This window comes from Pangasianodon hypophthalmus, chromosome 4 (genome assembly GCF_027358585.1).
Source record: "Pangasianodon hypophthalmus isolate fPanHyp1 chromosome 4, fPanHyp1.pri, whole genome shotgun sequence".
In the NCBI taxonomy this organism is placed as follows: domain Eukaryota; kingdom Metazoa; phylum Chordata; class Actinopteri; order Siluriformes; family Pangasiidae; genus Pangasianodon; species Pangasianodon hypophthalmus.
In genome coordinates this window covers 21,042,717-21,068,939 of record NC_069713.1, presented here as the reverse complement: position 1 = coordinate 21,068,939, position 26,223 = coordinate 21,042,717, and the positions used below count along the sequence as shown (strand labels likewise).

Here is a 26,223-nt window from a genome sequence, read left to right as displayed (position 1 = left end):
TGGAAGGCTTAGGGCGTGTACCAACGGCTCCGTGCGCGCGTGGGCGAGTGGGCGGAGAACCCTGAGCGTTGCCCCGCCCACTACAGAACTCCGGCAATGTGCTCTGGTGAACGCGTGGCTTTACCCATGAGCCGAGTTATATAGCTGCACTGGCCATGGGTCTGCTAAATGTTTATTAATTGATTACGGGAAATAGCTGTTTAAGGCAGTGGTTCTCAACATTTTGGCAACCAATGGACCCATTTAAAATGTGAAATTTATTTAACATAATCCAGATATTCAAATATTAGGCTCATTCTTTCAATGTGTTCAGTAATATTCTGGCTATTTATGGAGCTTTTTATTCCTGGACAATCACATTAGGTCCAAGACGACATTATGTATAGGTCCTTTTTTAGTTATTGAGGATTGGATCAAACCCATACAATTAAAGTGACAAGGCAAACTATATAAGACAAATAACTGTCCATCACTGTAATAATAAATGAATGAATGAATTAATGACCCTCTGGCTATGCTTTGTGAACCCTTGGGGGTCACTGGACCCCACTGTGAGAACCACTGGTTTAAGCTATCACACATTTAATTCAGGTGTTTAATACACAACATTATGGGTCTGTAAATCCTAGCTGCATTTCAGGTGGTCGTGGCTGTTACTGCTTTCACAGCGGCTTCAGTGATAAAACACAAACACAGACAGACAACTAGAACAGTTTATATAAGGCTTTACAGAAGTTACAAAATAAAGTCACAGCTTTTTCTTTAAAAAAAAAATACACACATACAATAGAACAAAATGTGATCATTATGTATAGCATCATAAAGAAACATCTGAAATCCTTTAACAATACTTAAACAATGTAGTACCAAAGATAAAATAGTAAACAAGTACTGTGTGTTTATTTCAATTAGTGTTGTGTTCTTTTCATGTAAGACACCGTATATTGTGATTCTGAGTTTTGTACAGCTGCAAACTCAATACACTTCCAAACTCTGAGTCATCAAGTTAGTGAGATGTGAGATCACTGGCTATAGCAGCTTTGTGATAGTCCACCTTCCGCAATTGCTGTAAAATAAAACAATTGCAAATTAAACAGAACTATGTATTTCAATAGCTTCACTGCTGAAGCACAAAAAACATTGTGAAGCTGTGAATACCAGTTTATGAGGAGCACATAAATGCTGGCTAGGTCACACTCAGGTATGTGTGTTTGTAAGGTGGGTTGTGGATGGGATCATCTTCTCCAGCAAGTTCATCATTCGCTCCTGGAGCTGCAGGCTTTGTACCTGCAGGAAGTTTTGCTGGTGCATTACACGTCGTACCTCTCGGCATGTGTCCTCCACAGCACGGCTCATCTTCCTCTGCTCTTTCAGCATCGCTTCCATCACACGCAACTTCCTGCGGCGCAGTGATGTACTGTGTGACAATCGCTGCCTCTTCATAGGCTGAGACCTGAAGACACAGCTGTGCAATTATAATCTAAATAGGACTATATTTCAAAGACCTCTGAACATATATTTTAAACCATTAAAATAATCTGTAGATTAGAATTAATAGATGTAGTGGTGGCTCATCCATAGGGGCAGGTGTGGCAGAGTCCACCACTTATATCAGCTGTTCAACACATATTAATCTTCATAAAGTTCTCATTCACAGCTCCATAAATACTGAAATACTCTTACCTCTTTTGAATGACCAACAATTTTTTTTAAAAAAAGTTGCTATTTTCCATTGATTTGCTCAACTTACATCTTGCGCAATTAGCTTCCAGAGAGTTGTGCTGCATTTGAATTTGAGGTCATAATTCTCAAGTTCCAATCTGTAGAAGCCAAAAAAAAAACGCCCCCTCAACTTGAAATAACTACAAATTCCTTCCTGGCTTACAGAGTGACGTCAAACCAACATGGCTGCACACAGCATCTGAAGTTCTTACCTTTAAATGAGATATATGCAGTACAAGTATTTACTTTAAATCAGTCATCATATAGACATATTCGCTTGTTAAATCTAAAACACTGTCTATACAGTTCACCATTTGAGGATGAAAATATAAATCACTCATCACAGTTTGCTGGCTAGCTTGTTGATAACAAAAGATGAACATGGAGGCTTCCATGTTTTTTACCACTTTGTACCTTAAATGTGCCGAAGCCTAAAATTACATTGTTCCTACCTGTGAATTACCACTTGTAACTAGTGGTCAAAAATGGGAACTGCAACAAGAGATAACTGAGGTCCATAGGGTAAGTAAGCATGTGATATGTCCAATGCCATGGAGATTTTTCAGCTACTGAGCTTATGAGTTTTTTTTTCTCTTAATAACTACTGAGAAAGTCTCTGCTTTAAATGGGAAAATGTGGATTTTGCACTGTTATCAAATTTGACTATATAGTTATATAATCAGAATCAGCCCCCAAAAGAGAAACTGATCATTTAAAAGTCACATTGTTAAGTTTAGAGGCGTTTTAATATGCTATGTTAACAATAAAACTACTAGTACTAGTTTTTATAAAATAGTATGTAGTCTTGGACATGGCTCTCACCTGCAACATTAATTCTTATTTTCCAAAGTTTGTATATCAACCCAATTACATATGACGGTATCATGACTGTAGCATGTATGCCAAACAAAAACTAAAAATTATTGATGTAGCCCCTTGTAAAAGACATACTTAATGAATCTCCTTAAACAGGATGTGACTCAAATTGTCTACACCATCCTTGTGCCATCACCTAGACCAGGTCATGTAAGTGTCCTAATTACCTGGACTCAAAGGAACTCACAGAGACGTCTGTGCCGTCATCCTCCTCCTCTTTGACCTCCCTTTCCTCTGAGGATCCAGTGTACTCAGGTAGAAAGCCGATGACTGGCGTCCCGGCTTGGGGTACAGAGGGTTCAGGTTGTGAAGTGGATGCTCCAGTGATTTGAGGGTCCAGTGGGCTCATATGGGTCTGCTCTGGAATCTTGGACAAAATCCTCTCAATGGACTTGTAATATGGCCAGTCAGGTGTGCCTCCACCACCACTGGCTGTGTGCTTCAGCTTCCTGTTAATGAGAGTGGGATGTATGTGGCGTAGTGAATCATGTGACATTGCACACTGATAAGAAGAAGCCTTTATTTGTCACATATACATGACAGCCCAGCACACATTAGATATGGTTTTTCCCCACAGATCCCATGTCAGAGTGCAGGGTCAGCCATGATACAGTGGCCCTGGAGCAGATATGGTTAAGGACCCTGCTCAAGGGCCCAACAGTGGCAGCTTGGCAGTGCTGGGCCTTGAACCTCCAACCTCCTGGTCAGTAACACAGAACCTTAACTACTGAGCCACCACTGCTCAAGTTAGACTTTTAAGAATATATGTACAAAGCAAAAAGTTTTTAAATTAGTAAAAGCGTCAGTAACAGGTAGGTTTCGGGTTGTCCAAGTTTGCCTTAGGCATTGAGACATTAGTATACGCTTCTACCTAGCATTTTATCTTCACCTAGGTAGAATATTATCATACAAAATGTCTCTTTTGTTTAGAATGTTGAAACCAGTATAATAAAGAAATATTTTGTCCAGAGTGTTAAGAATGGTCTAAAACAAAATGACTGTTTTGTCTAGAAGGTTGAGAATGGTATAACACGAATTGTCTGTTTTGTCTAGATTGTCTTGAATATTACGGAGCAAAAAATCTGTTTGGTCTAGAATCAGTTTTAGAGTGTCCTTCAGGCAGCCAAGAATATTTACCTCTTACTGTAGCTTTAAGTAGCCTGTTTAAACTGAATCAAATTTAGTCAATGCAGACTTAAAATGGCAAGGCATGTATAAATGTTTTAAAATGTTACCCTTACACTTGCCTGTACTGGAATGTCATGTTGGTGATTTTCATCTTTATCTCCTCCCTGTGACGGTGTTCGCCGGTCAGGTCATACAGTCGCTTAGCCATCATTTCGTAGATCTTAGCATTGCGTTTGGCCTTCTTGAGCTCAGTGACGTACTCTTCCCAGATGTACAGAAGCCCTTTCATTTCTGAATCTGTCCAATTGCGTGCTCTTCTGTGCTTCTCATTTGGCACTATATAACTGAAGCAGTCCTCAGCGGACATTTTGTAAAGCACCTATCTCTCTCTCTCTCTCTTTCAGATTTTTGTACAAACAGAATCCTGGAAGGTTTTGTTTCACTGCAGCGAGCTTTTAGAAAGCCACCTTTTCCCTTTCCTTTCTGTTCTTTCCTCAGGCTTCTGATTATGTGTGAGAGAGGCCACCCGTTCTGCCCTTCCCCCCTCTAACTCAGTTAAGAGGCATCAGAATGGGGCCTGGAGGGCTGGAGCAATCAGCTTTAAAAGCTTTTAAAGAGGGAAGTTCGTCACTGTGATGTCAAGTTGCCCTGGCAACAACCAGCCCAAGCCCTTCCTCTCGCTCCACCTCCGCCCCCTTTCTCTATCCCGCGTTCTCTGTCTCACTCGCTCTCGGCTCTGTAACAAAAAGCTTTTAGCAGAAAGCCAGTGAAGTGGGAACTCTACATCTGAAATATGACTCCATGGTGGCGGTGTAGACCGAAGATGAGCTGTTGCCTTGACAACAGGCCTTGCTGTGGGCTGTGCAATCCCAAACCATAATGTGTTTAAAAGCTTTTAATGGTGGTTAGAGCACGAATCTTGTCTGCTGTCACTTCCAAAATGCACTTAGAATTTGCACTCTGCAGTTGTATTTCAACGTATGTACTGTCTATATTTGGCAGTGTGCCTGCAAATGTACATGAAGTGTCAGCAAAATAGAGGCATATTTTTTTTGTATTTAGCTTTCATGAGTTTGCATTTCTTGCTGGTTGGATTTGTGAGAATGTGGACACAGTGATCATTGTCTGAGCATATCTACCCCACCTCCCCTTCTTACCCCTGTGTTCCCTCCCAGCATACTTGTAGGATCAGCCCCCCCTTTTGTACTGCTTCAGATTACATTTACTAAGGATCATAGAAGTGTCTGGACAGGGACAATGAGGTCCTGAGACACCTAACAGCACAGATTGGTGCTGTTGTTGCTAACTCGGTTAACCACATTATATCCATTGGTCCATCTGTTGTGTTTTGCTGATCCAGCCCTCCATTACTAACGACTGTGAGCCGTGAACACTCAGACTGAAATTTTTGGGATCTGTGGATCACTTTGCAGTTCGTAGGCTGGAGGGGTTCCACAACGAATGAGACACCTCTAAATACTGATATTACATTTAGTAATATTACTGAACTGAAACACGAGCTACCAGCACATTGGAACCAGGTTTAAGGACAGAAAGGGAAAATATTAGTGACAGTAAAGTAAAATACTTACTGAAATATACAGTAAATAACTTGGGATTAATACAGAAAAGTTGATTTTGGTACTTAGTATATTTGAGATTGGGTTCTAGGAAGCAGTATCAGCAGTAGAACAGATATTATAAATCCATCTATATGCTTTTAAATATGAGCAATAAAAAGGGAATTTTTCAACACAGAATGTTCGTTAATAGTGCAGCCCTCTAAGCTTATGTAAGAAAACTTCAAAAGAAAATCTCCACCCCGAACCACATTAAATATGTTTGTATTGAAATATTTTTGAGGTGCTTAGTGATTCTGGTGCTTATATGTTGGTTGATATGGAATTTTTATTTATTATGGGAGACTGTCTGCCATGCTGACATCACAGTGGGTTATTGCTGCGCAGGCATTTAATAGAAGAAAAATTTTCAGTGACCTCAAATATAATGGATAATGGTCAGGTTTCTCATTTAGCTCCTAAAAAAAGAGAAGGAACTTATTTCCCCCCTCACCATTTTCATGTGATATTCAATGTCATATTAATGAGAAATCCAACATACAAATGTTGGACTCAAAGTCCCAGAATGCAATGCAGCTATACGATGCAGTTACGCTAAATTACAGCAGCGATTCAACACAGCTATTTAGTGAGCTATGAGATGAGGCAGCAGCATTAGCATAAAAGTTGAAGCTTTAAAACCTTATCTGTCAGAGGAGGTCAGATTAAAGGACAAAAGCACTGCTGCATCTTCCCACTATCAACAGGAAGTTGAACGGTATTGTGGGTAATGAAAGAAACCATTAAACAAAGTGGAAAATAGACCAATGATGAAAAAAGTTTAAACCAAATAAACCAACTTGTAACTAGATAGTCACATGGGAGTGGTTTTGAGATACTTGGTTTAGACACAGGAAACTCATCACCCATACTGTCTGTGAATAAATGAATTTATATGGTTTGAAGTGAATGAAAATAACACAAAGCGTTTGAAATGAACAAACCCTACACATATCTTCTTTTTAATATTCATTCAGTATTCCAGCAGCTATTTAATATGCACGTTATTCTGTACAGTTTTATATTACACAGCAACAATAGTTCTAGCTCCATACACTGTTTCTTTGCAGCTTCCTCCTGGCTGAAATTTTACTGCAATAACCAGAGCAACTATCATGAAAAAATACAAGTGCAATCAGTGAGTAAAACTTCACAGTACAAAAAAAACATACAGCTTATAAGACATTACTAAAAATCAAAATGTATAACAAATTAAAATAATAATAAAAAAAGAGTTAGAAGTGCTTGCCTTACTGAGCTGCTGCAACACTTAAAAAAGATGGTACTGAGTCAGAACATGTGTACATAAAACACATACAGCACACAGTAATACTTCAACTATAAATGTAAGCTTATATTTGCATGTACACACATGCTCAAATGTCTTGACAACAATACTTTTTTTTTTTTGTAAACGTGTCCATCATGGACCTACCAATGACTGACTAGAAAAGTAACTGGAGACCACAGCACAGATCTACCCACAAAGTAGGACCAGATGTTCCAAAGCAAGCACACGTTCTCCAGGCTGGTAGTTAACACCGCTCCCCAATGACCAATATGGTGTCTTGAGTTACATGACATTAGGTCAAACCTCTACACAAGTCTGACATGTCGTAGATCACATTTATCTGCAACGTGGTTAAATTTAGCGCTGGTCCATATGTTGTACATTTAATCTCCGGTTGCATGTCTAATCACAATAAAACTTTATTTTCATAAACTCATGCTTTCCATGTGGCTTTGTGAATTAAAGGGTTAGGAGGAAACTGGCCATTTTGTGTGTTTGTCATCACCCCCCTTTTTTTCTGCACTGTTAGCTGGCTTTAATACTGATTAATACTTGAACTGGGTTGAGTTTAATGTCCAAGGACAGGTTTAGCAGCCCTCGACAATGATTTATTGGCTTTATTATCCAAAATCATGCCAAATCATTGGCTTCTAAGTTATGAACTACATATCTATAACATAAAATAAAGGTACAACAGGTTTAAAATGAGTATAAAAGTAATTCATTAATGTAGTGTAAATAAAAGTAAAAATGAAACCCATGATAAAACCAAGTGACTGTACTATGATTATGGATGGAATGTATAATCAAGTGCCACTAGAGGGCAGTAAACATTCACATTCCATCTGAAACTTCCACCACTGGAGCTTCATAGCAAAAAACGGGCCTCCGTCATACAAAAAAAAGGACTTATTCCACCAAATGTTATACTTACATGCACAGAAGTACCTCAGTGTGGAGTACCCTTCACACAACTACAATACGAGAAATTGTTGAACAGACACCAGCAATAGTAAATTAGTTTGTACCCATGTGCCCTCATGGTCCAAGTCAGTTAAACCAGCTCTGAAGCAGAAGTGGGTCACAATCTGGTTTCAAAGCTTTCATCATCATCAGAAGGGTCAGTATCACAGAATGGAATGAGTTTGTGACTTTTCCTAGTTTCTCCAGTTTCTTTAACACTGGATTCTCAATTTCAGAGGAAAGTCTTAAAGTTCCAGTTGCTTCCAAAATTTCATCTCTGGATCGCAACTTGGCGCAACGTCTCGTCCCTTTCGTTCTCTCAGTCCCTCAGACAGTCTTCCTCAGTGATACCTTGTGCCCTCAGCTCCTCCAGAACGTTGTCCAGGTGGCCTGAGTCGGGGTAGCCGTGGCCCGTCAGGTTGGAGCCAAACTCCGTCTTGTGATGGACTTCATTCCAAATGACTGTGTCGGTCTCTCCAGTTGTGCTGGAGGTTCCCACAGAGAAGATCAGCCTGCGGTCCCACGCCACCAGCAACAGCTTCAACACCTGGCAGATTGCATTTGAAAGGCAGTTTGTCAAGTCATGAAAATGATACAATATAACATGCTGTTCATTTAGACTGAAAAGTAGTAAGCAGGCTGTTACTGGTTTAGTGGATGTTTGTGCACACTTACTAGGCGGCCTTTCTCACTGTCAGGGAGGTAGCAGTGTCTGGGAAATCCACGTGCTGTGAAGGGCTTGCCAGGGTTTGGGTGCTCAGGGCCCTGTGGAAGACAGAGAAAGTTCAGACTCAACCTTTTTTTTAACCAGTAGTGTTTTTAAGGTGGGGTGGAGTGCTAAATCAACTCAGAGCAACTGTGAAATCCAATATTATAATTTGCAATAGGTTCAGTTTTATAGTGGCAGTTTTTTTTTTTAATAAATCAGATCATAAACTCTTATTGAAGGGATGTGTTGAATCTGGAGATAATATTTTCTGACATCTATCCCATATAACAATATTAAAAATGTAAATCTATCAGATTTCTCTCTATCTCAGACTATACCAGGCCTTGGCTTCTATACACACAGGTGACCACTTAAAAGTTAAATACATACATACATACATAAAGTGTGTTAGTAAGGGGTTGGGCAATCCACAAGCTGCCAGAACAGCTTAGAATAGATTGTACAAATCTCTGGGACTGTATGAATGATTCTTCCAAAAGATATTAACGAGCTGGTGTTCTGATGATGGTGGTAGAGACTAACATGTCAATTCAAAATCTCCCATAGTTTTTCAGTTGGATTGGGACATGGTGACTGTGAAGGCCATAGCAAATGAATTATGACATTTTTATCCACATTAAACCATTCAATAAGCCCTCGTGCCCTGTGGATGGGGGAACGGTCATCAGCATAGAAATGCTATGTTATAGGATAAAGGTGATCAGTCAGAATATCTGTAGTGATTTGCAGTGACTCTTCACTCTAAGTGGACATGTGGACTCAAACGATGCCAGCAAAATGCTCAGACAGCATAATCGAGCCACCTTTTTTTTCCCCCTTTGTCACTCATCTATGCTTTTTATTGCTTTAGACCAGGGGTTTCCAATCTTATCCACAAAGGGTCAGTGTGGGTGCAGGTTTTCATTCCAATCAAGCAGGAGCCACACCTGATTCCACCTGTTTAATCAGCTGATCTTGGCTTTCAATAGACTCAGGTGTGCCTTCTGCTTGGTTGGAATAAAAACCTGCACCCACTCCGGTCCTTTCCAGATAAGATTGGACACCCCTGCTTTAGAGGAAGACTGCTACCAGATAAGTACCTGAATGCCAGGGGGTATGTTGTAGATAATCCGGATGGTTTTGCAGTCGGGGTGCCCGGGCAGTGAGTGGGGGATAACGTGATACTCCATCTTGCCTGGTGGTTGGTTTCCAGTCTTCACTCCATAGATGGTCTTGCAGGTGGGGCACTGCAGGCTGCCGTCTTTGTTGCCATTGTTGTACATGGCCACTAGGCACTGCAGGTGGTACTGGTGCCCACACTGGGACAGACGGCCGACCGACTCTGCCCGGGAAATGCCGCCCACGCCAGGGCCTTTGTAGCCAGAGGGACCTGCTAGAGCCTCCATACAAATAGTGCAGTCCTGTGAAAGAACAGGAATAGAATGCAGTCAGTAATACTGATCAGAGTGATGAACAGTGTGTCATGAGATAAATAAAAGAATCAGAAATTTACCTCCTCTGGAGGGTTGCGGACCTTCTGCAGGTACCTTCTCACAACTTCCTCAGGAGTCCTGCCTGTAAGTGTGAATAGAAATATGTTTAGAAACGATTAGGTATGTGTGTGTGTAGAGCTATTCACAGGCCAAATTGTAAAGTCAAAGGTGAAAAAAATACCAACAGCATTAAGATTTTAAAATACTACCACACGTCTCTACATAAATCAAGGGAACGTAGTCAGATCACTTTGGAAAATGGTGGTGCAATGAGTATTTTAATGCCTATTCTCAGTCAAGAGATCTGAAACTATAATATTTGTAATATAGTATTGTAATAATCACTGGTCAGCAGAACTAGGTCACTGCTGTGGATTTGTTCTGTTCTGTTAGAAAGCCTACAACATGAAGCGACTTCAACAACCATTACAGAATGTGAAAATCTCATTACTAGTCCAAGTGTTAGGGAACCAGAAACCCAACAATAACTACCACCAAGTACGTTTCATTAGTGTCATTTCAGATCAGTACATTTCCCATTAAAAAAAAAAAAAAAAAAATTTTTTTCCTACCACGTTATCATTTCAGTACTGCGTTCATGGTATTTCATGTGTTATCAGTGCTGAGGCTATGACAACACTACACTGGTTTAATCCTTGGTAAAATTAATGTCAGTCTATGTAATATGAAAGTGCTGGTTTTCACCAGACCGGATATGTGCTCTGACCTTTGCGGGCTTGTTTCTTGGTGGTTTTGCGGCAGCAGTGGCCGAGGCCAGGCACAGGCTTGATGTCACTCTTGCTCACAGGTGGGGGGTGGAGCACCAATTTGGGTGGCCGGGTCAAGCAGACAGGAAGTCCTGCGGCACTCATCAAGATACCCGTTATGCCTGCCAAAAAAGAAAGATAAAAGAAAGTTAATATTTGCACTCCTTTCCTTTTTCTTAGCGACAGTCATCAGAACTTTCATTTGGTTATTAGTTTGTTTGACTCACCAGCCAAGGCTGGGTGAACAGGACTGGACCCATTTAGGTTCTTAACAGGGACTGTTGGGACTCTGAAACATACCAAACATAAGAAATTGTTTAGACTCACAGATAAGAATTTTAACTCATCTTTTAAATGACACTGGCGAAAACAGACTGATCAGATAGTGACAATGTGTTATCCTTTAGACATCTTTACCCATAACCCCCATCTTGACCTGATTAAGTCACACGTTACACTACCAAATATAAACCAGGTCACACTGTCGGATTTAAAGCTGCCAGCAGTATAAATACTTCAATCTCACAAAAGAAATTGATGAAAATAGAAGACAAAATGGAGATCAGTTTCCTGCTACACAACTGAGCAAGCAACAATACGCTATTCATCCACACTGAATAACTGTTATACAAAATTGAATAACAAACAAAAGCAGACTGAGAAAAACAGAAAAACTGGCATTATTATTATTATTATTATTATTATTATTATTATAAAAGGGCAAGCACAACTATCAAGGACAATGATGACAAAAGAGTATAACTGCAAAATGTACTTACGAGTTCACCTTGATTACAGTCATGTTTTCAAATGTCTGACCAAAGTGGAAAAAAAAAATCCAGAAAACAAAAATCCACACTTTTTTTGCTTTCTCCTCAGTTCTTTTCAATCTTCTTTAGTAAGCACTTTAACACGCCTGCTGTTTTTAAAACACCCTACAGTACAACACAATTCAGTACAAAACCCCAGGTCCTTCTCTCAGTGGTCTAACGAGTGTCTCCTCTGCCCCAGACTCGTCTCTTATAGAGCTAATCCACCTGTTTCCATCTGTTGACAAGCAGCTGGGAGAGAGTCACGTCACAGAGCTCGGGATTACCTCTCAACGTCACACTTTATCACTCCGCCATAAGGTTCCATCACAGCCGCACACGCACACACACTCACAACAGATCTGCTGTCCTGTAGCAGCTCAGGTGAAAGGTGAGAAAAGTTTTTAGTCATGACAATCTCAATTATTACTGAAACCCAATCGTATGATTGCGATGACACATACGTGCATACACACAGTAATAATAATAATAATAATAATAATAATAATAATAATCTCAGGTATTATTCTTAGGCAGAAAACCTGATTCTCTGGTTTCATCCAACCTCCCAAAAACATGCCAGTTGATTAGCTTCATTAAATTACCCTTAGGTGTGAATGAGTATGTGCCACGCCTTGCAGTGTAGTCCCACCTCATGCCTGGTTTTCTCTGGAGTCACAGCAACCCTGACTGGTATAAAGTGGTTACTGAAGATGAATGGGGTGATTCCATGACTGGGGTGCTGTGATATTACATTTACAAATATACATATATATATATTTATATAAAGTAAAAGTAAAATACATTGCCAGATATAATTTCATAACTAAAACAGGCCATCCTGATGTAACATAGTACCCAGATCCCTGGATAGAACATTGTTTGATGGATAGAACATTGTTTGATTCGACCTATTCATTCACCTACAGTGCCAATTAAACTTTAGCTAATCTTTTTACATTTCTGAAATGCTCCTTTATAACTAGTGTTTATTTACAACAAAGGAAAGCAGCCAACAAGTGTTTGACACACCAGTGGAAAAGCAGCCTAGATTTCTACTTCATGAAAAAATACCAAAAGTGCACAAAACACTTTTAAAGATTGTAAATATACGATATTTTGAGTTTTTTAATTAGTGCATATTTGCCAATTATTTCGTGTCCTCTTTTCTACTGATCTAAAATGTAGAAAATATAATACGTAACAGCACTGAATCCTTGATGAGAGTGGAGAAACCAGAGCAAGTTACAATTAAACAGGTACAATACTAAAGAAAATCACAAAAACAAGACTTATATACCACGATGCAGTATATACACTACACTGTGGGTGTGTATGTGTGTGTGTGTGTGTGTGCAAGAGTGAGAAAATGTGTGCATGCACACAGTGACAAACCTAAAGGAAGCCTCAAAAAACTGCTCACAGAGTGTGACCATGAGTTAGGTGTGACTACGTGGGTGTGGTGTTTTTAAAAGAAATTACAGAGGGTGAAAAGGAAGGGCAAGAGACAAACTGTAAAGCCTCGGTCACGTTTTCTGCAGGCTAATCTCAGCCGTATTAACACAAAACCCATATGGCGAGCAGGCATAAGCACAAAGTCACCTAGTGATACCCGAACAGCACATCTCGCTGCCACACGGCAAAGAGGAAAAATAAAAAACACCAGGTGGAGCGAGCAGAAGGGACATGAGCATCAGGGGCTTGCTGAACTGATGACAATCCCAAATCACACTCAGTTGCTCATGAGACTCTTGACAACCCATAATCCTGTTTACTTTCTGACACCTTTTGAAATGTCAACTTAGTGGACAGGTGGACAGGCAGAGCGCATCGAAAACAGAATGATTCACTCAAGCACGAGTGACGTGACAATTCTCAGAACAATGTCCTCTTATTAAACATTCATACAAATACTTTCGGCTTAAACATGAGCTTTATCAGCAATAATGTATGGCTGACTGGCAGGTTATGATTCATGCGTAATTCCACAAAGGTCAAAACTCACACGAGGCTGAGTCACAGTCATGTGACTGGATCTGTCAGAACTGTCAGCTGATATATCTGAGCGAGCAATGCACACGCCACATGCGTTACAACGGTTTGTTGTGATCCAGCAGGCATATTAATCAAGTTGTCTTATATAGTCTAATGTAGTGATATTAACTAATTAAGAAGAAAGATGTTATTTTTGATTCATTAACATACAGCTGATTTTTCAACCTTGCTTATTTATTAGAGACCATGCCCCATCTCGGAATCAGTTTAAACTTAATCCTGTAATAAATGGAATGCTGAGACAGCCAGCCGATACGACTCTTCGTATGTTTTAAGACCAGAATGCAAAGAACAGTCTTCAGTTTAGGGGTTTAAAGAAAAAAACGATGCGAATCACAAAATCAGTCCATCAGTCTCTGATACAGTCTCATCGTTTTATAAGCCTAGATCCAGTTTGACTGAGAGAGAGAGAGAGAGAGAGAGAGAGAGAGATTGAATATTAAGTATTAAATCAAAAGTTCAGAAATACTTCAGATTCAACAAAAACTCAGCAGGACGTCTAGACAAAAGCACTGCTATATGCAAAAATTGCAACGTTTTACCATAATATCCACTGGCAGCCTGACAAACCTTGCTACACATCTATGAAGATGGCACAGGGTTATGAAGAGCAAAGCCTGCAGCTACAGATTCAACAAGCAAGTCTAGTGATAGTTTCTCTCAGTGCTCACTATACCACACACAAGGTTTTGAGAGAGATTCAAAGTAGTACAGATAATTGTGAAATTGATCTTAAGTGAATTTTATGGGATCTGACCTGAATCAAATCGTATCTGTGAATCAGTAGTGAACTGAAACACGTTCGATCGTTGCCTGTATCGTTTTTGTATTGTATTGTGTATTACATACTGAGATGTGTATCGTATCATCTGAAAAAAGAAAGATTCACACCACAAATTTAGACACTGTCATTGCGATGACTAATGCTGTGTATCACCTAAAGCTGGAATAATCACACTGCACAGCATACCTGTTTCAGTGAATATGACCATATTAAATGCACGACACATGCCTGACGTTCAGTTATTGAACAAATGGGGTTATAACCCATTATTAACCTACTAAACATTAGTTTCTTGGGTGTTCGTCTCTTGAGATCAGAGAGAAAGCAGCCACACCCGCTTTGTGAGATTTTGTAAATGTACAACCTAGTAGGTGTGAGTATTGGCTTTTCCCATAACAGCACATCTTGACAAGTTTTTCTTCTCTTATACCACAACAACTTGCCAATGCTAACAAATTTTATTTATAAGAATGTGTTTATAGTTACATGCAATGATGTGGAATGTCCATAAACCTAGATCCTGTTATCCTTCACGTTTTAACAACTATGAACAGTCGTTCTCTCACCAGCCTCTTTTTTTCCTCTCATGAAAATAATACGAAAAAAAAATAGAGAAAGTGCAAAGCCCTTCGTCTTGAAGACTTTCCTGTGGTGGAAAACTTCAAGCTACAGCTCAACCTCTGTTACAAAGCGCTGACACTGGAGACTCCTTTCTAAAAATGCTTAATGCACATCTCCTCACAGAAAACACGAACATATGAACAATTATACACAGTTTTTAAATTTGTCTATGTGAACCATTGACCATACAAGTGTAACCCGTGTTAGTAGTTATTAAAGAAACAATAACTCATTAGTATTAGCACATTAATAAATACCTCTGATTTATGTCATGTCCAAGTCTTGACTACTAACTTTGTGTCCAAATTTCTGTCAAATAGAGAATGTCTGTATGATTAACATACTAAAGGCACTTTTTCAGAAATGTAATTACACAGGAATGGGTTAAGTGTGAAGCAAAGCTAAAGAGGATATGAAGCTGGGATGGGCGCATGGTACTTTGTACATTATACCGGCTTTTTTTTTTTTTTTTTTTTGTAGACAATACAGAAATACCTGATTTTCTACAGGTTGTGGTGATTGGTTAGGATCTGTAAAATCTTGGGCAGTGTTAAATGATATATCTAGCTTGCTCATTAGGGACCTAAACATACATCTAATTTTCTTTGATATTTTGTACAGTAATACTAAATTGCGTTTTCAATTATGTTGAATGTATTGAATTATTTAATGGAAGAATGGAGTATTCCACACGTTAGTATTCGGTACACAAATAAAACTGTAAAATGATTCAATTCGAATGAATTTTATTTGTATTTAACACTGTCATAAAGCAGCTTTACAGAAATCTGGATGTAGATTTAGATCCCTAATGAGCAAGCTAGATATGACAATTGGTAAGGGAATAATTAAATATAAGTGATAGTATTAAATATAACCTGGTGTTATTGTGATTTATTCCTTTTTCCATCAAAAATGTTTAGGAGACCACAGAAGCTGTGAAATCTCAATAGAGAGTGACAGAACACCTACATGACATGAAAATGGTGGGTAGCCAAGTGTTAGAGATGCTAATGCCAGAAGGTGGGGAAACTTTTTGCCTTTAATTAAATATTCACATCCTCACTGCTTTTCCTCAAATGTGACAAAATTTGTTAACAAGTGTCCATGTTGTCTTGTTTGCCATGTCAAATCATTCTAGTGCGCCTAGAAACAGAAAACCAGCAAAAGCAAGTAGAAAGCCATCATGGAAGTGCCCACTGGCTTTTCAGGAAACTTTCTGATTGGATTAAATAATGATATATTGCTGTAACAATGTTTTAAGCACAGCCCTACAGCCCTCTAATATCTTTAAACAAATTACTGTAATATCCAGTCTGTTAGAAACTAATACACAACACAAAACGCTGCATCAGCAACATGCAGTTTCACAGAGAGCTAGAGGACGAGAGGAACTGCTGTCCAGCCAGCTGGAGTTCAGGTTCTCACCTGCCACAGAGTAAGAGAATCAAGTGCACACACACACACACACACACACACACACACACACACACACGGAGTACAGCACTAAGTAAGTAACTCAGCATACCACATGCTCTCTCTAGCGGTTTAGAGCAAGACTTATTGAGACTCATTTTACAGACAAAAAACCTATAATAAATAAATAAATAAATAAAATTTAAAAAAAAGAGGAAGAAGCAGAAGCAAAATCGTTTCATGTTACTAAACTACATATCACATGAAGGTTTGTCTGTTTCCATTACCTTTGTGGACATGAGAAGTTTCCACTACGTGGAAAAATTGAAATGAAGTTGTGGGTGTGTGTGAGAGTGTACACAGGCCAAATTGAAAGTGACATTTCCTGATGGTAAACTTTCCTCTCTGTGTGACTGATCAGTATGCCACAGTCAGTGTGTGCTTGTCTGTTGGCTCGTCTATGCTTCATTCCCATTTCTTCTCAGCTCCAGCCTGAAGCGTTCCAGTGTCTGAGACAGGCTTTTGTATTTAAAGGACAGTGTCTGTGTCTGTCCAACACACACACACACACAAACGCAAACCAAACACTTGCCAAACAAACACAACTCCTCCAGCATCACTACCTTCGAGATGGACACGCCCCCCCCAGCCTCCTCCCCTCCCCCACCACCACACCACACACACACACACACACACACACACACACACACACACACACACACACACACACACACGGCTGCATTGTGTTGCAAATACAAACCAAGCTGCCGCCTGCCGACAAAAGGTTGCTGTGGATACGCTCTGTGCACACACATGCATACTCTCACACTTACACAATGGGGCTGCAGGGGCCCTGAAGAATGAACAGAGCCTGGGAACTGGGGAAGGAGAGAAGCACAGCGGAGCGAGACAAGTGGGGAACCTAATGAACGGGACTGACCTGTTGACATTGATGGAAGACTCCCAAATCCAGTCTAGAATGCTCCCCTTAATTTCCTTCACTTCCTATTCTCCATGCTAAAGAGACAGGGTTAGCAAGGACACTGGATATAAATGTAGTTGTAAAATAATTCTGAAACTAAGTTTCTCTTCCACAGAAAAACTAAAATGTGTCCTTGAGTGTTGAGCTGTGGCACATTAAGATTGTGAAGGAATTTCAGAACTCAGCTTTCTTCACTTTCCACAGTTACAAGCCACGGTAATATAATACACTTTTACAGGCCACGGTAATATATTACAATTTCAGCAGCAGTAAAATAGCTTTAAAAAAATCCTTTTATTGGTTTTACTGTTTGATTTACATCTGTTTGCAGTAAATCGGCAACAAGCACACTTCTTGCCTTCATATTTCCCTGTAATTACAATGGACAAGAAAACCATTAAAAATAAATAAATAAATAAATAAAAATACAGGGTGTTCCAAAAGTCTACATATATAGAACAAATTAACACTTTTTAGCAAAATGTCTTCCAAATTTTTTCATATTTAGTTTATATATATATATATATATATATATATATATATATATATATACATATAGCCTTTAAGAATGCCTTTGACAAAAGAAGAACATAATGAAATCATTCTAATGGCTGGATCGTGAAACTGTCGCAAGGTTGCGATGGACATGTAATAACGTGCATAACACCAGATGTGTTAACACGAGTTCATCATGAGTGGGAAAGACAACTCTGTGTGCGTTTACAAAGAAATGGCAATCATGCAGAGGATATTTTGTAAACAAAGTTACACTTTGCTAAAAAGTGTTAATTTCCCCTGTGTATGGAGACTTTTGGGACACCCTGTAGATATAAACGGGATCTTGTTAGCTGCATTACGTAACATGGGTCTGGTATTTATTCTCTCCCAAGATGCCAGAACACAGAAAACAATAGCTGCATTCTATTTTTTTTTTTAAAACTTCAGTGCCAATTTATTATTAATATATTATTCATTTATTAATAATAACGCCATTTCGCACCGTGGGAGTCATTTCTCAACTTTACTCAACACCAAGCTGGATTTGCTTCACCATCAAAATTTAATCAGGCAAAGGCCGTTAATTGTGCTAGAGTTTTCAGGTTCCCATGTATCTCATAAGTGCTGTGGGTTTGCTGTTTTTCCGGTATGACATATAGAAGCGACAACCAACAACCATCAAAGAACGTGAAAAACTCATTGCGCTCAGCTAAGTTTAAGGCCAAGCAGCAGCAGCTTTAACCACCAAGCAGATAAACACAGCCTACACTGTGCAGAGCCGCATAAACACACACACACACACATAGATCAGACAAAAAGCGCAATCACAGCCATCAAAGCCCAATCAGTTATTTTCATTTTCATGCACTAGCTGCATTCATTAAACATATCAAACAGACAAAAAATGTTGTAAAGCTATTATTAAACAAATCTAAAAAAATTATTTAGACATAAAAATCTGAGCTTATTCATTCCCCTGATATTCACACAAGCTGTACTACCTGATTCCTCAATACACTTCATGAAATGTCTGTTTTTGTCCTTACACACCATACATTTCATGACACACACTATATATATAATTATAGAATTTTCAGGATTTAAAGATTTCATACTATAGTAGTGTCAGTACCAGTATTTTAGTGTTTAATGTAGCATCTGTATCAAGGTACAAATTTTGACCCCAGTACTGAATAACTGTTAAATCCGAATAGCTAAAAATTGAATAAGTGTTAAATCATACGTACTAAATTACAGAGAACACTGAAGCCTTCCAGAACAGGTATATTTAGGGCCATTTCCATTGCAAAACTTACAGGAAAAAATGTGGTTTTTGGTTTCCCTGCACATAACACTACCTGGGAAAGTAGTTGGCGTTTCTCTGAAGATTATATGGAGGTTAAAAAAAAAAACGAAAAACAAAAAAAAGTCATAAATGTGCATGGCACTGCTGGGTGTACTACTGAGCACAATACTTCAATATTCAGTGAAATGTTGTTGAAGTGCAAACTGCAAACTTTAACGACAATATTAAAATACAACAAAAACACAGGAAGCGATTCTTTTCAGTGGCTGACTATCAAATGTCATTCTACACTCACTGACCACTTTATTAGGAACACCTGTACACCTGCTCATTCATGCATTTACCTAATCCTGTGGAAGCAACGTAAAGCCTAAACGCATGACGAGAGGAGAATGGCCAGACTGGTTTGAGCTGACAGGACAGTTATGGTTACTCAAATAGCCATTCTTTCCAGCTGTAGTGAGCAGACAAGAATCTCAGAAAGCACCTTTGAATCTTGAAGCAGATTGGTTACTACAGCAGAAGACGACATTAGGTTCCACTTCTATCAGCCAAAAACAGGAATCTGAGGCTACAGTGGGCACAGGCTCACCCAAACTAGACAGTACACAAAGTAGCCTCCGATTCCTGTTTTTGGCTGCCACAAGTGGAACCCAGTGTGGTCTTCTGCTGTTGCAGCCCAGCCGCGGCCATGTGTGATGTGTTGTGTGTTCTAAGATGATGTTATGCTCAGAACAGCTGTAAAAAGTAGTTATTTGAGGTACTGTAGACTTTCTGTCAAGTCAAACCAGTCTGGCCATTCTCCTCTGACCTCTCTCAAGGTGTTACCACCCACAAACTGCCCTTCAATGAACGTTTTTTTTGTTGTTTGTTTTTCGCACCGTTCTGTCAAAGCTCTTGAGACTGGTCTGTCCTGGGAGATCCTGGGAGAACAACAGTTTCTGTAATAATCAAACCAGCCTGTCAACATGATATGGTCAAAAACACTGAGACTCTCTTTTGTTCCCCTACTCTGATGTTTGATGTGAACATTAACTGAAGTTCTTTACCTGTATCTGCATGATTTTATGCATAGTTCTGGTAAAGAAAATGATTTCAGACAGGAACATTATCATGGCGTGAATGGCCTGCAGCATTTTTTTTTTAAACCTCTACCCATAAGGCTCTGCTTGGCTTGCATGGCACATGGTCAGAAAGGGTAAATAAATTCAGCAAGGGTACTTAGGTCTGGCATGACTCACTTGGTAGGCATCATTTTCAAACCCTGGGTGAATTTCTAGTTGAAATTGGAAAAAAAAAAAAAAAAAAAAAAAGTAGTTTCTATAATACAAAGAAACTGATTTGATCTATAATGTTGGTTATATTGTATGGCCAATCAGACAAAGTAACAAAGATAATTTCTTTTATTTCCTTCATGTTGGACATGGTGAAAACACACATCGCGCTGTGATAACATCATCCATCACCTACTGAAATGATGTTGCTTTCACTTTTACTGCAACTGTTCCAGGTGCGTCTCACGTTGGTGGATTGGCTCCTGAATGGATAATGAGTATACGTGCTGTTTTTGAATATAGGTACACACTTATAGTGTCCCTAGACTGCTGTCTGTTAGTCACGGAAGATTTGCCCAGCTGACCACCCACTCAGCCTCTAACACTATGATAATGCTATGAAACAGCCTAAGATAACCATGCTTTGTTTACACTTCAGCCTCTGATTAGATTAAATTGTTCAAATTCACAAAATTACAAAAAAAAAAACCACTCAAGCTGAGACTTCAGATTGCACAGCAAAAATGAAGCTAATCTGTCAACATGTAAGAGAAACATGTAAGTAATGTAAGTAAGAACAGACCCGGGCTACTACACTCATTCTAGCTCTGTTATTACACTGGTCAGCTGAAGAATCAAGATGTGTTCCCTCCATCACCTGTCAACTTACTCCTCTTCATTCAGTCTAATGACCAATTAGAAGGTACTCTAGTTAACATCAACTTGATAAAGTTAATGCTTCAGTTAAGTCAGGTCTCCAGTCTCTCTTTTAGAAAGGATCTCAATGTCATTTAAAAGATGAAAAGCTTGAGTACATGAATAGCATGTGTTTGCCAATTGTAATATTGCAGTAATGGGGTTAGATAAACAGTAGTGATAGAATACCGGGCAGCTGTTGCTGTGGAGACTCACCCGGAGGCGATAAGTGCCCGTGACTGTGCCATGGCGATCCTCTGCAGTGCGGGACGGCTGAGACCTGCCAGGCTGGCACGGGGTGGCACTGGGGCGGCACAGGCTGCTGAAGACACAGGGCCCAAGACCCGGGCTGAAGGGGTTGGGGCACAGGTGGCAGTTGTGGAGATGAGAGCACTGGAGGATGTCTGATTTGGTGGAGAGGTAGCATGAGGAGTAGAGGAAGGTGGAGGAGGCGGAGGAACAGCAGGAGGAGGAGGACGGGTGGAGGAAATAGACAGAGCAGCCGTGGCCAAGTCCAGCAAGGAGAGTGAGTGTGCAAACCCTCCGGCTGTTGTGGAGTTCCTGTGTGGCAGAGTAAGTGAGTACGAGTGGCCCCGCTGGGCAGTTTTTGGGCTCCTCGGCCTGGGCAGGGGCATGGATTTTCGGCCCAGAGTCTGCGCCATGCTTGTGGTTTTGACACCCAGGACCAGCATGCACTGCTGACATGAGCAAGGCTGACCGAGAGAAGTGATTGCTGAAGCAGGAAGGGCTCCACTAGGGTACGCGCTTCCGTTTCCTCCTCCGATCCCAGACACGCTCATACCCGAGTGTGCTGCACTCCCATTGGACGTCCAGGCATGAGGCTTAGGCAGAGGGCCTGAGACGAGCGGGTAGGCCAAGTCACATCGTCTTTGGATACGGCGCCGGCGCTGTGTCTGCCGGTTGATCTGCGTCATGCCCTGTAGATCGATAAGATAGCAGAAGCCGAGCGGCGTCAGGTCCAGCCATGGCTGCTGGCGCTCGCGTGCTGCCTGGATGGCAATTCCCACTTCTGTGTCATACGGCGTCCATGTGCCCGAGTCGTTCTCCCACTCCCACACCCAGCCCTGACCTGGAGCCGAGCGCGGGTCATAGAAGCTCCGCCGCACTGGTCGCAATGTACCTGCAGAAAAATTAAAATATGCCTTCAGACAGCACTATTAATAACATCTTCCACTCTATGGATATTATATCATACGTTGATGGACACAATCTTGTTTACAATTACATGCTGGCTGACCAAGCAAATTATTAAAATGGGACATATTAAACACCATAAAAATCAGAAGACTCCGCTTAGCTCAGTGAGTAAGTAGGATTACGAGACTGCAATGTCTACAACTGCTTAGAGTGATAAAGAAAACCAAACACATTGCACATGAGTATGGAATGCATGTTTGTCAACAAGTTCATCTGGGACAGACATAACAGAAAAACATTAGAGGACCAGATTCTACAGACGTAGCAAAGACAAAAAACAAACAAGCAATTAGTACCTAAAGAATTTTACAGTGCATAAAATGAAACAGAAAGAGTATTCATTTGACCCCCACCCCCACTGATGACCTCACTTGACAGCTATTCGTCTCTTTCCTCCTCCCTCTTGGTTTTTGGAGTAATGGGCTGTTGCCCTTCGCTTCTCTCCATCCCTCCATGTCCCCATGTGGAGCACTCAAGTCAGTCTTGCACAATGGCCTTTGTCAGTTAGAAGAGGGTGATTGAGTCTCCCAAAACTCCTAGCTGCCAGCAAACCACCCCTTTGTTTTAGTTGCACTCCATGTTACAGACGCAACTTTGTACCTCACTAGGACAAATAAGCACTATGAGGTTTAATCTCTTTGCTCATTTCATTATTTGAAAAAGAACCTATTTGTAACAACGGACGAGGAAGACTTTCAAGCTGATGTTTCACAAATTCAACTAAATACTGCTCATCGCCTTATATATTTAGACAATCTTTCCCATAAGTGTTTCTAGGTCGGCATTTCCCCCACAGATATATCCATGTTAAAATATAATAAATCCACATTCAGATGGAACACTTATGCCAAATCCAAGCTAAGCCCCTAGATCATTACAAATGCATTTCACAAGTTTTGGGGCCCTGTGAAAATGCTGTGTCTTGAATATGCAAACTATTTCACAATCAAGACCCCCTGAGAGCCCTCTCTACCCAGGTGCCCTGAGCAGACAGCTCCATTATCCCCCATGACCCCCATCCATCCCTGACCACGAAAACACCCAAGATACCTCTAAACTTCTCAGCAATCACTAGCATCTCCTCTCATGTGTGCGCTTCTTGTTCCCATTCTCAACGTCAGCTTTGCACGTTACTGTATGAACGTACTGTGTTAGGGAATTGATCTAATCTTTCTAACAGCTATACTATATTTATGATGTTACATTAAATGTGTATTGGCCTGGAAAAAGCTGTTGCATGTCGCTAAGGTTGAATTTTGGGAAACACCAAAAATGACAAAAAAATTGGTTTTGATCAAATTTGAGTTTTTATGGCAGTAGTATACTTTGACATTTCTATTTTAAGAAAACGTGAAAAATGTTTTTCCAAAACAATATGGAAAAGTTGTTCTAAAGGTTAATTCATAACCTTGCTTTGGCTATCTGCTTGAAATGCTTTCAGTCTCACTTTTCTCACAATTTGAACAGGTTTTTAGATAGTTACATGCCATCGTGAAATGAACATAAACCTATGTTCATGTCACAGTGTTCCTGTGCCTTCGAAACAAAGAGAAGCGAGTGCGTACACACACTGAACAGACAACAGCAAAGTTTTGAAATGCTTAAATGACCAAACAGGACTGACTGAATAAATCAGCTATTATTTTCTCACTGACGTTAGAACAGGCACAGATCATCTATCTATCCATCCATATTCTGTATCGCTTATCCTACACAAGGTCACGGGAGCCTGGGGCCTATCCCGGGGACTCAGGGCACAAGATGGGGGACACCCTGGGCAGAGTGCCAACCCATCGCAGGGCACAATCACACTCATTACAGACAATTGAGAGATGCCAATCAGACTATAACGCATGTCTTTGGACTAGGGGAGGAAACCGGAGTACCTGGAGGAAACCCCTTAAACATAGGGAGAGCATGTCAAATCCATACACACAGGGCGGAGGAGGGAATCGAACCCCCAACCCTGGAGGTGTGAGACAAACGAGCCACCGTGCCCCTCCCCGGCCACAGATCAGTCAAGTGAAAAGATGAAGATGAGGCGGGTGTTTAAACGCCACGAGTGATTTTTACCTCATGTGATGATACCGAGGCTGAAGTGGATGCTGATAATCAAAAGTAATTACTCATTTCCTGTTATCTTTAAAATGTGGCAGTGATGTTTTTCCACAGGTAAATGATGTTATGAATGGAGAATTAGTCGGGGTGCCTTTCAGCGAAACTGGGACGGAATCTTTAAATGAAAATTTCTCGTTTTTCACTTTTGAGGTCAACGTGTGGTTGAGATTCATGTGAAAGAGAAACATAGCTGAGGTCAGGTCTGTAGTTTCCCTGTAAAGGGTTTTCCCAGGCCATCACACAAACACATTACATTAAGCAGTCAGAGTCAGAATATGATTTGGAGAAGAATTTTTTGCTGTGACTGCTCTTCAGCTTTGGTATTCCTATCAATATGAATATGAATATGAATAAACATCACAGGCCCTATGGAGAGCGGTGTGATGAAGCTTAGAATATCAGCAATATGTTGTGAACAGGTTGAAAATAGTGCTTGGGGGAATCTCACCGGTGTCTTGGCGGAACTGGTGCATGGAGTGCAGGTCGATGATGTAGGGCGACAGTCTGGAGTCGACCTGGCCGAGCGCTACACTGCCTGCGCCGCGAGTCTCTCCGCGGATCACCGCCTCGATGTGATGCGACACAGCCGGGCTGTAGGGCCTCCAGCGGCCGTGCTCGTTCAGCCATTCCCACACCACCACCGCCGAGGCCAGCAACATTTCACACACACACACACACACACACACTCACACTGACTCACTCACACACCTGCGGAGAAGGAAAGGAACCGCGTCACATCCACAGCGCTGTCTTCATCTGGTCTCCTGCAGCAGTCTCTCTAAGGATTCACAACAGCTCACAACATGGACGTTTCGCTTTGTACCTCAGCATCACTCAAGTGTGAGGCTGAGCAGCCGCACTGATGCACGCGCATACCCACACCAGCAAAATACTGCTCCATATCCCTCAGTGTAACTACCCAGGGCTGCTTCACATCGCTATTTAAATAGCTAACAACACAGCCTAGCTCAGGAGAAAGCGCGCCGTTTGCCAAGTAAACGACTTCTTCGCCTTACTGTAATAATGTACAGATAGCATATGTGCTGCTATCTGCTATATTACACTGAATAAAAACCATGTTTTATCATCACGCATCATCTGCTGCGTGAAATGTAGCTAGCTAGCTGTCATCTTTGATATTACTACAACATTTCAGAGCAACAATGACACAAACAGAGACACGACACTCACCTGAAAAGGACCTTGTGCGTTTAGCTGCGAGTTCATTCAAATAAGCCAAGGCGAGTCATGCTCCTTTAGCAGACACATCTTTATTTGGGAAAAGCTTGTGTGCATCCGCGCGCGCCTGTGTCCCTGTGTCTGTGTGTGTTTGTGTGTGTATGTGTGTGTCCAGTTTTTCAGCAGAGCTAGCTAGCTACTCTCGAGTTACTGAGATAATCCGCTCAAATGATAAAGCTATGCTGACATGATGGTTAATCGCATGATGGGTCCTGGGTTCATGGCACTGACACCTTCCAGTTTCACTACAGGAATTCTCCCCATTTAAAAACACACCGTGTATTTAACGCCGTGATGTGATGTGTTTTGCGTGCGCTGGCCCGTTTCCACGCCCACCGCCGTCCACGGACCAATCACATTCAGCAGCACCACTTCCTACTTCATCAGACTCCGCCTTCCAGTCTCGAAATTATTGTACTTATTACTTGATGCAGATAAAAGGCACTGTGCAACTTTTTATTGCTTATTCATAGAGGAAATATGCGATGCGATCAATTTATGTTAGGGACGATAAACTGCTACTGTTTGTTTATTTATTTGTTATTTTTTAAGAAAACATTGTGGAGATGCCGGGGATTGAACCCGGGACCTCATACATGCGAAGCATGCGCTCTACCACTGAGCTACATCCCCTTGCAT

The 26,223-nt window shown here is 40.7% G+C and overlaps 2 protein-coding genes and 1 non-coding gene across 5 annotated transcripts; all 3 read right to left on the bottom strand.

Moving 5' to 3' along the window:
* Positions 1–47: 47 nt before the first annotated feature.
* Positions 48–4,420, bottom strand: msantd1 (Myb/SANT-like DNA-binding domain containing 1). Of its 3 annotated transcripts, none has more exons than XM_053233444.1 (3): positions 3,840–4,420; positions 2,786–3,047; positions 48–1,453 (listed from the first exon to the last, which is right to left on the bottom strand). In XM_053233444.1, exons 1-3 carry the CDS (start codon positions 4,091–4,093, stop codon positions 1,187–1,189), a joined length of 783 nt encoding a protein of 260 aa, XP_053089419.1. In that variant the 5' UTR covers positions 4,094–4,420; the 3' UTR covers positions 48–1,186. The 3 variants fall into 3 exon arrangements, with proteins under 3 accessions (XP_053089419.1, XP_053089418.1, XP_053089416.1); XM_053233443.1 differs by having other exon boundaries at positions 2,766–3,043; positions 3,842–4,418; XM_053233441.1 differs by having other exon boundaries at positions 2,766–3,047; positions 3,840–4,415.
* A 1,853-nt stretch (positions 4,421–6,273) lies between these two features.
* On the bottom strand, positions 6,274–26,216 carry dtx4a (deltex 4, E3 ubiquitin ligase a). The gene is made up of 9 exons (XM_034304048.2): positions 25,537–26,216; positions 24,794–25,053; positions 21,226–22,150; positions 10,796–10,857; positions 10,529–10,690; positions 9,822–9,883; positions 9,409–9,729; positions 8,275–8,364; positions 6,274–8,146 (listed from the first exon to the last, which is right to left on the bottom strand). The coding sequence occupies exons 2-9, from the start codon at positions 25,002–25,004 to the stop codon at positions 7,919–7,921; spliced, it is 2,061 nt and encodes a 686-aa protein (XP_034159939.2). The 5' UTR covers positions 25,005–25,053; positions 25,537–26,216; the 3' UTR covers positions 6,274–7,918.
* Positions 26,146–26,217, bottom strand: trnaa-cgc (transfer RNA alanine (anticodon CGC)). The gene has a single exon. It is a non-coding gene; the product is annotated as a tRNA-Ala (tRNA).
* Between the last annotated feature and the right edge of the window lie 6 nt (positions 26,218–26,223).

Coding starts and splice junctions, on each gene's coding strand:
- msantd1 (XM_053233441.1), bottom strand. CDS start 4,093: ATGTCCGCTGAGGACTGCTTCAGTTATATAGTGCCAAATGAGAAGCAC. Junction 3,048..3,839: donor ACATTCCAGTACAGGCAAGT/GTAAGGGTAACA, acceptor TCTCATTAACAG/GAAGCTGAAGCACACAGCCA. Junction 1,454..2,765: donor GTGAGTTCCTTTGAGTCCAG/GTAATTAGGACA, acceptor CTGTGTCTTCAG/GTCTCAGCCTATGAAGAGGC.
- dtx4a (XM_034304048.2), bottom strand. CDS start 25,004: ATGTTGCTGGCCTCGGCGGTGGTGGTGTGGGAATGGCTGAACGAGCAC. Junction 22,151..24,793: donor CCAGTTCCGCCAAGACACCG/GTGAGATTCCCC, acceptor ATTTTTCTGCAG/GTACATTGCGACCAGTGCGG. Junction 8,365..9,408: donor ACATACCCCCTGGCATTCAG/GTACTTATCTGG, acceptor TGTCTTCCACAG/GGCCCTGAGCACCCAAACCC.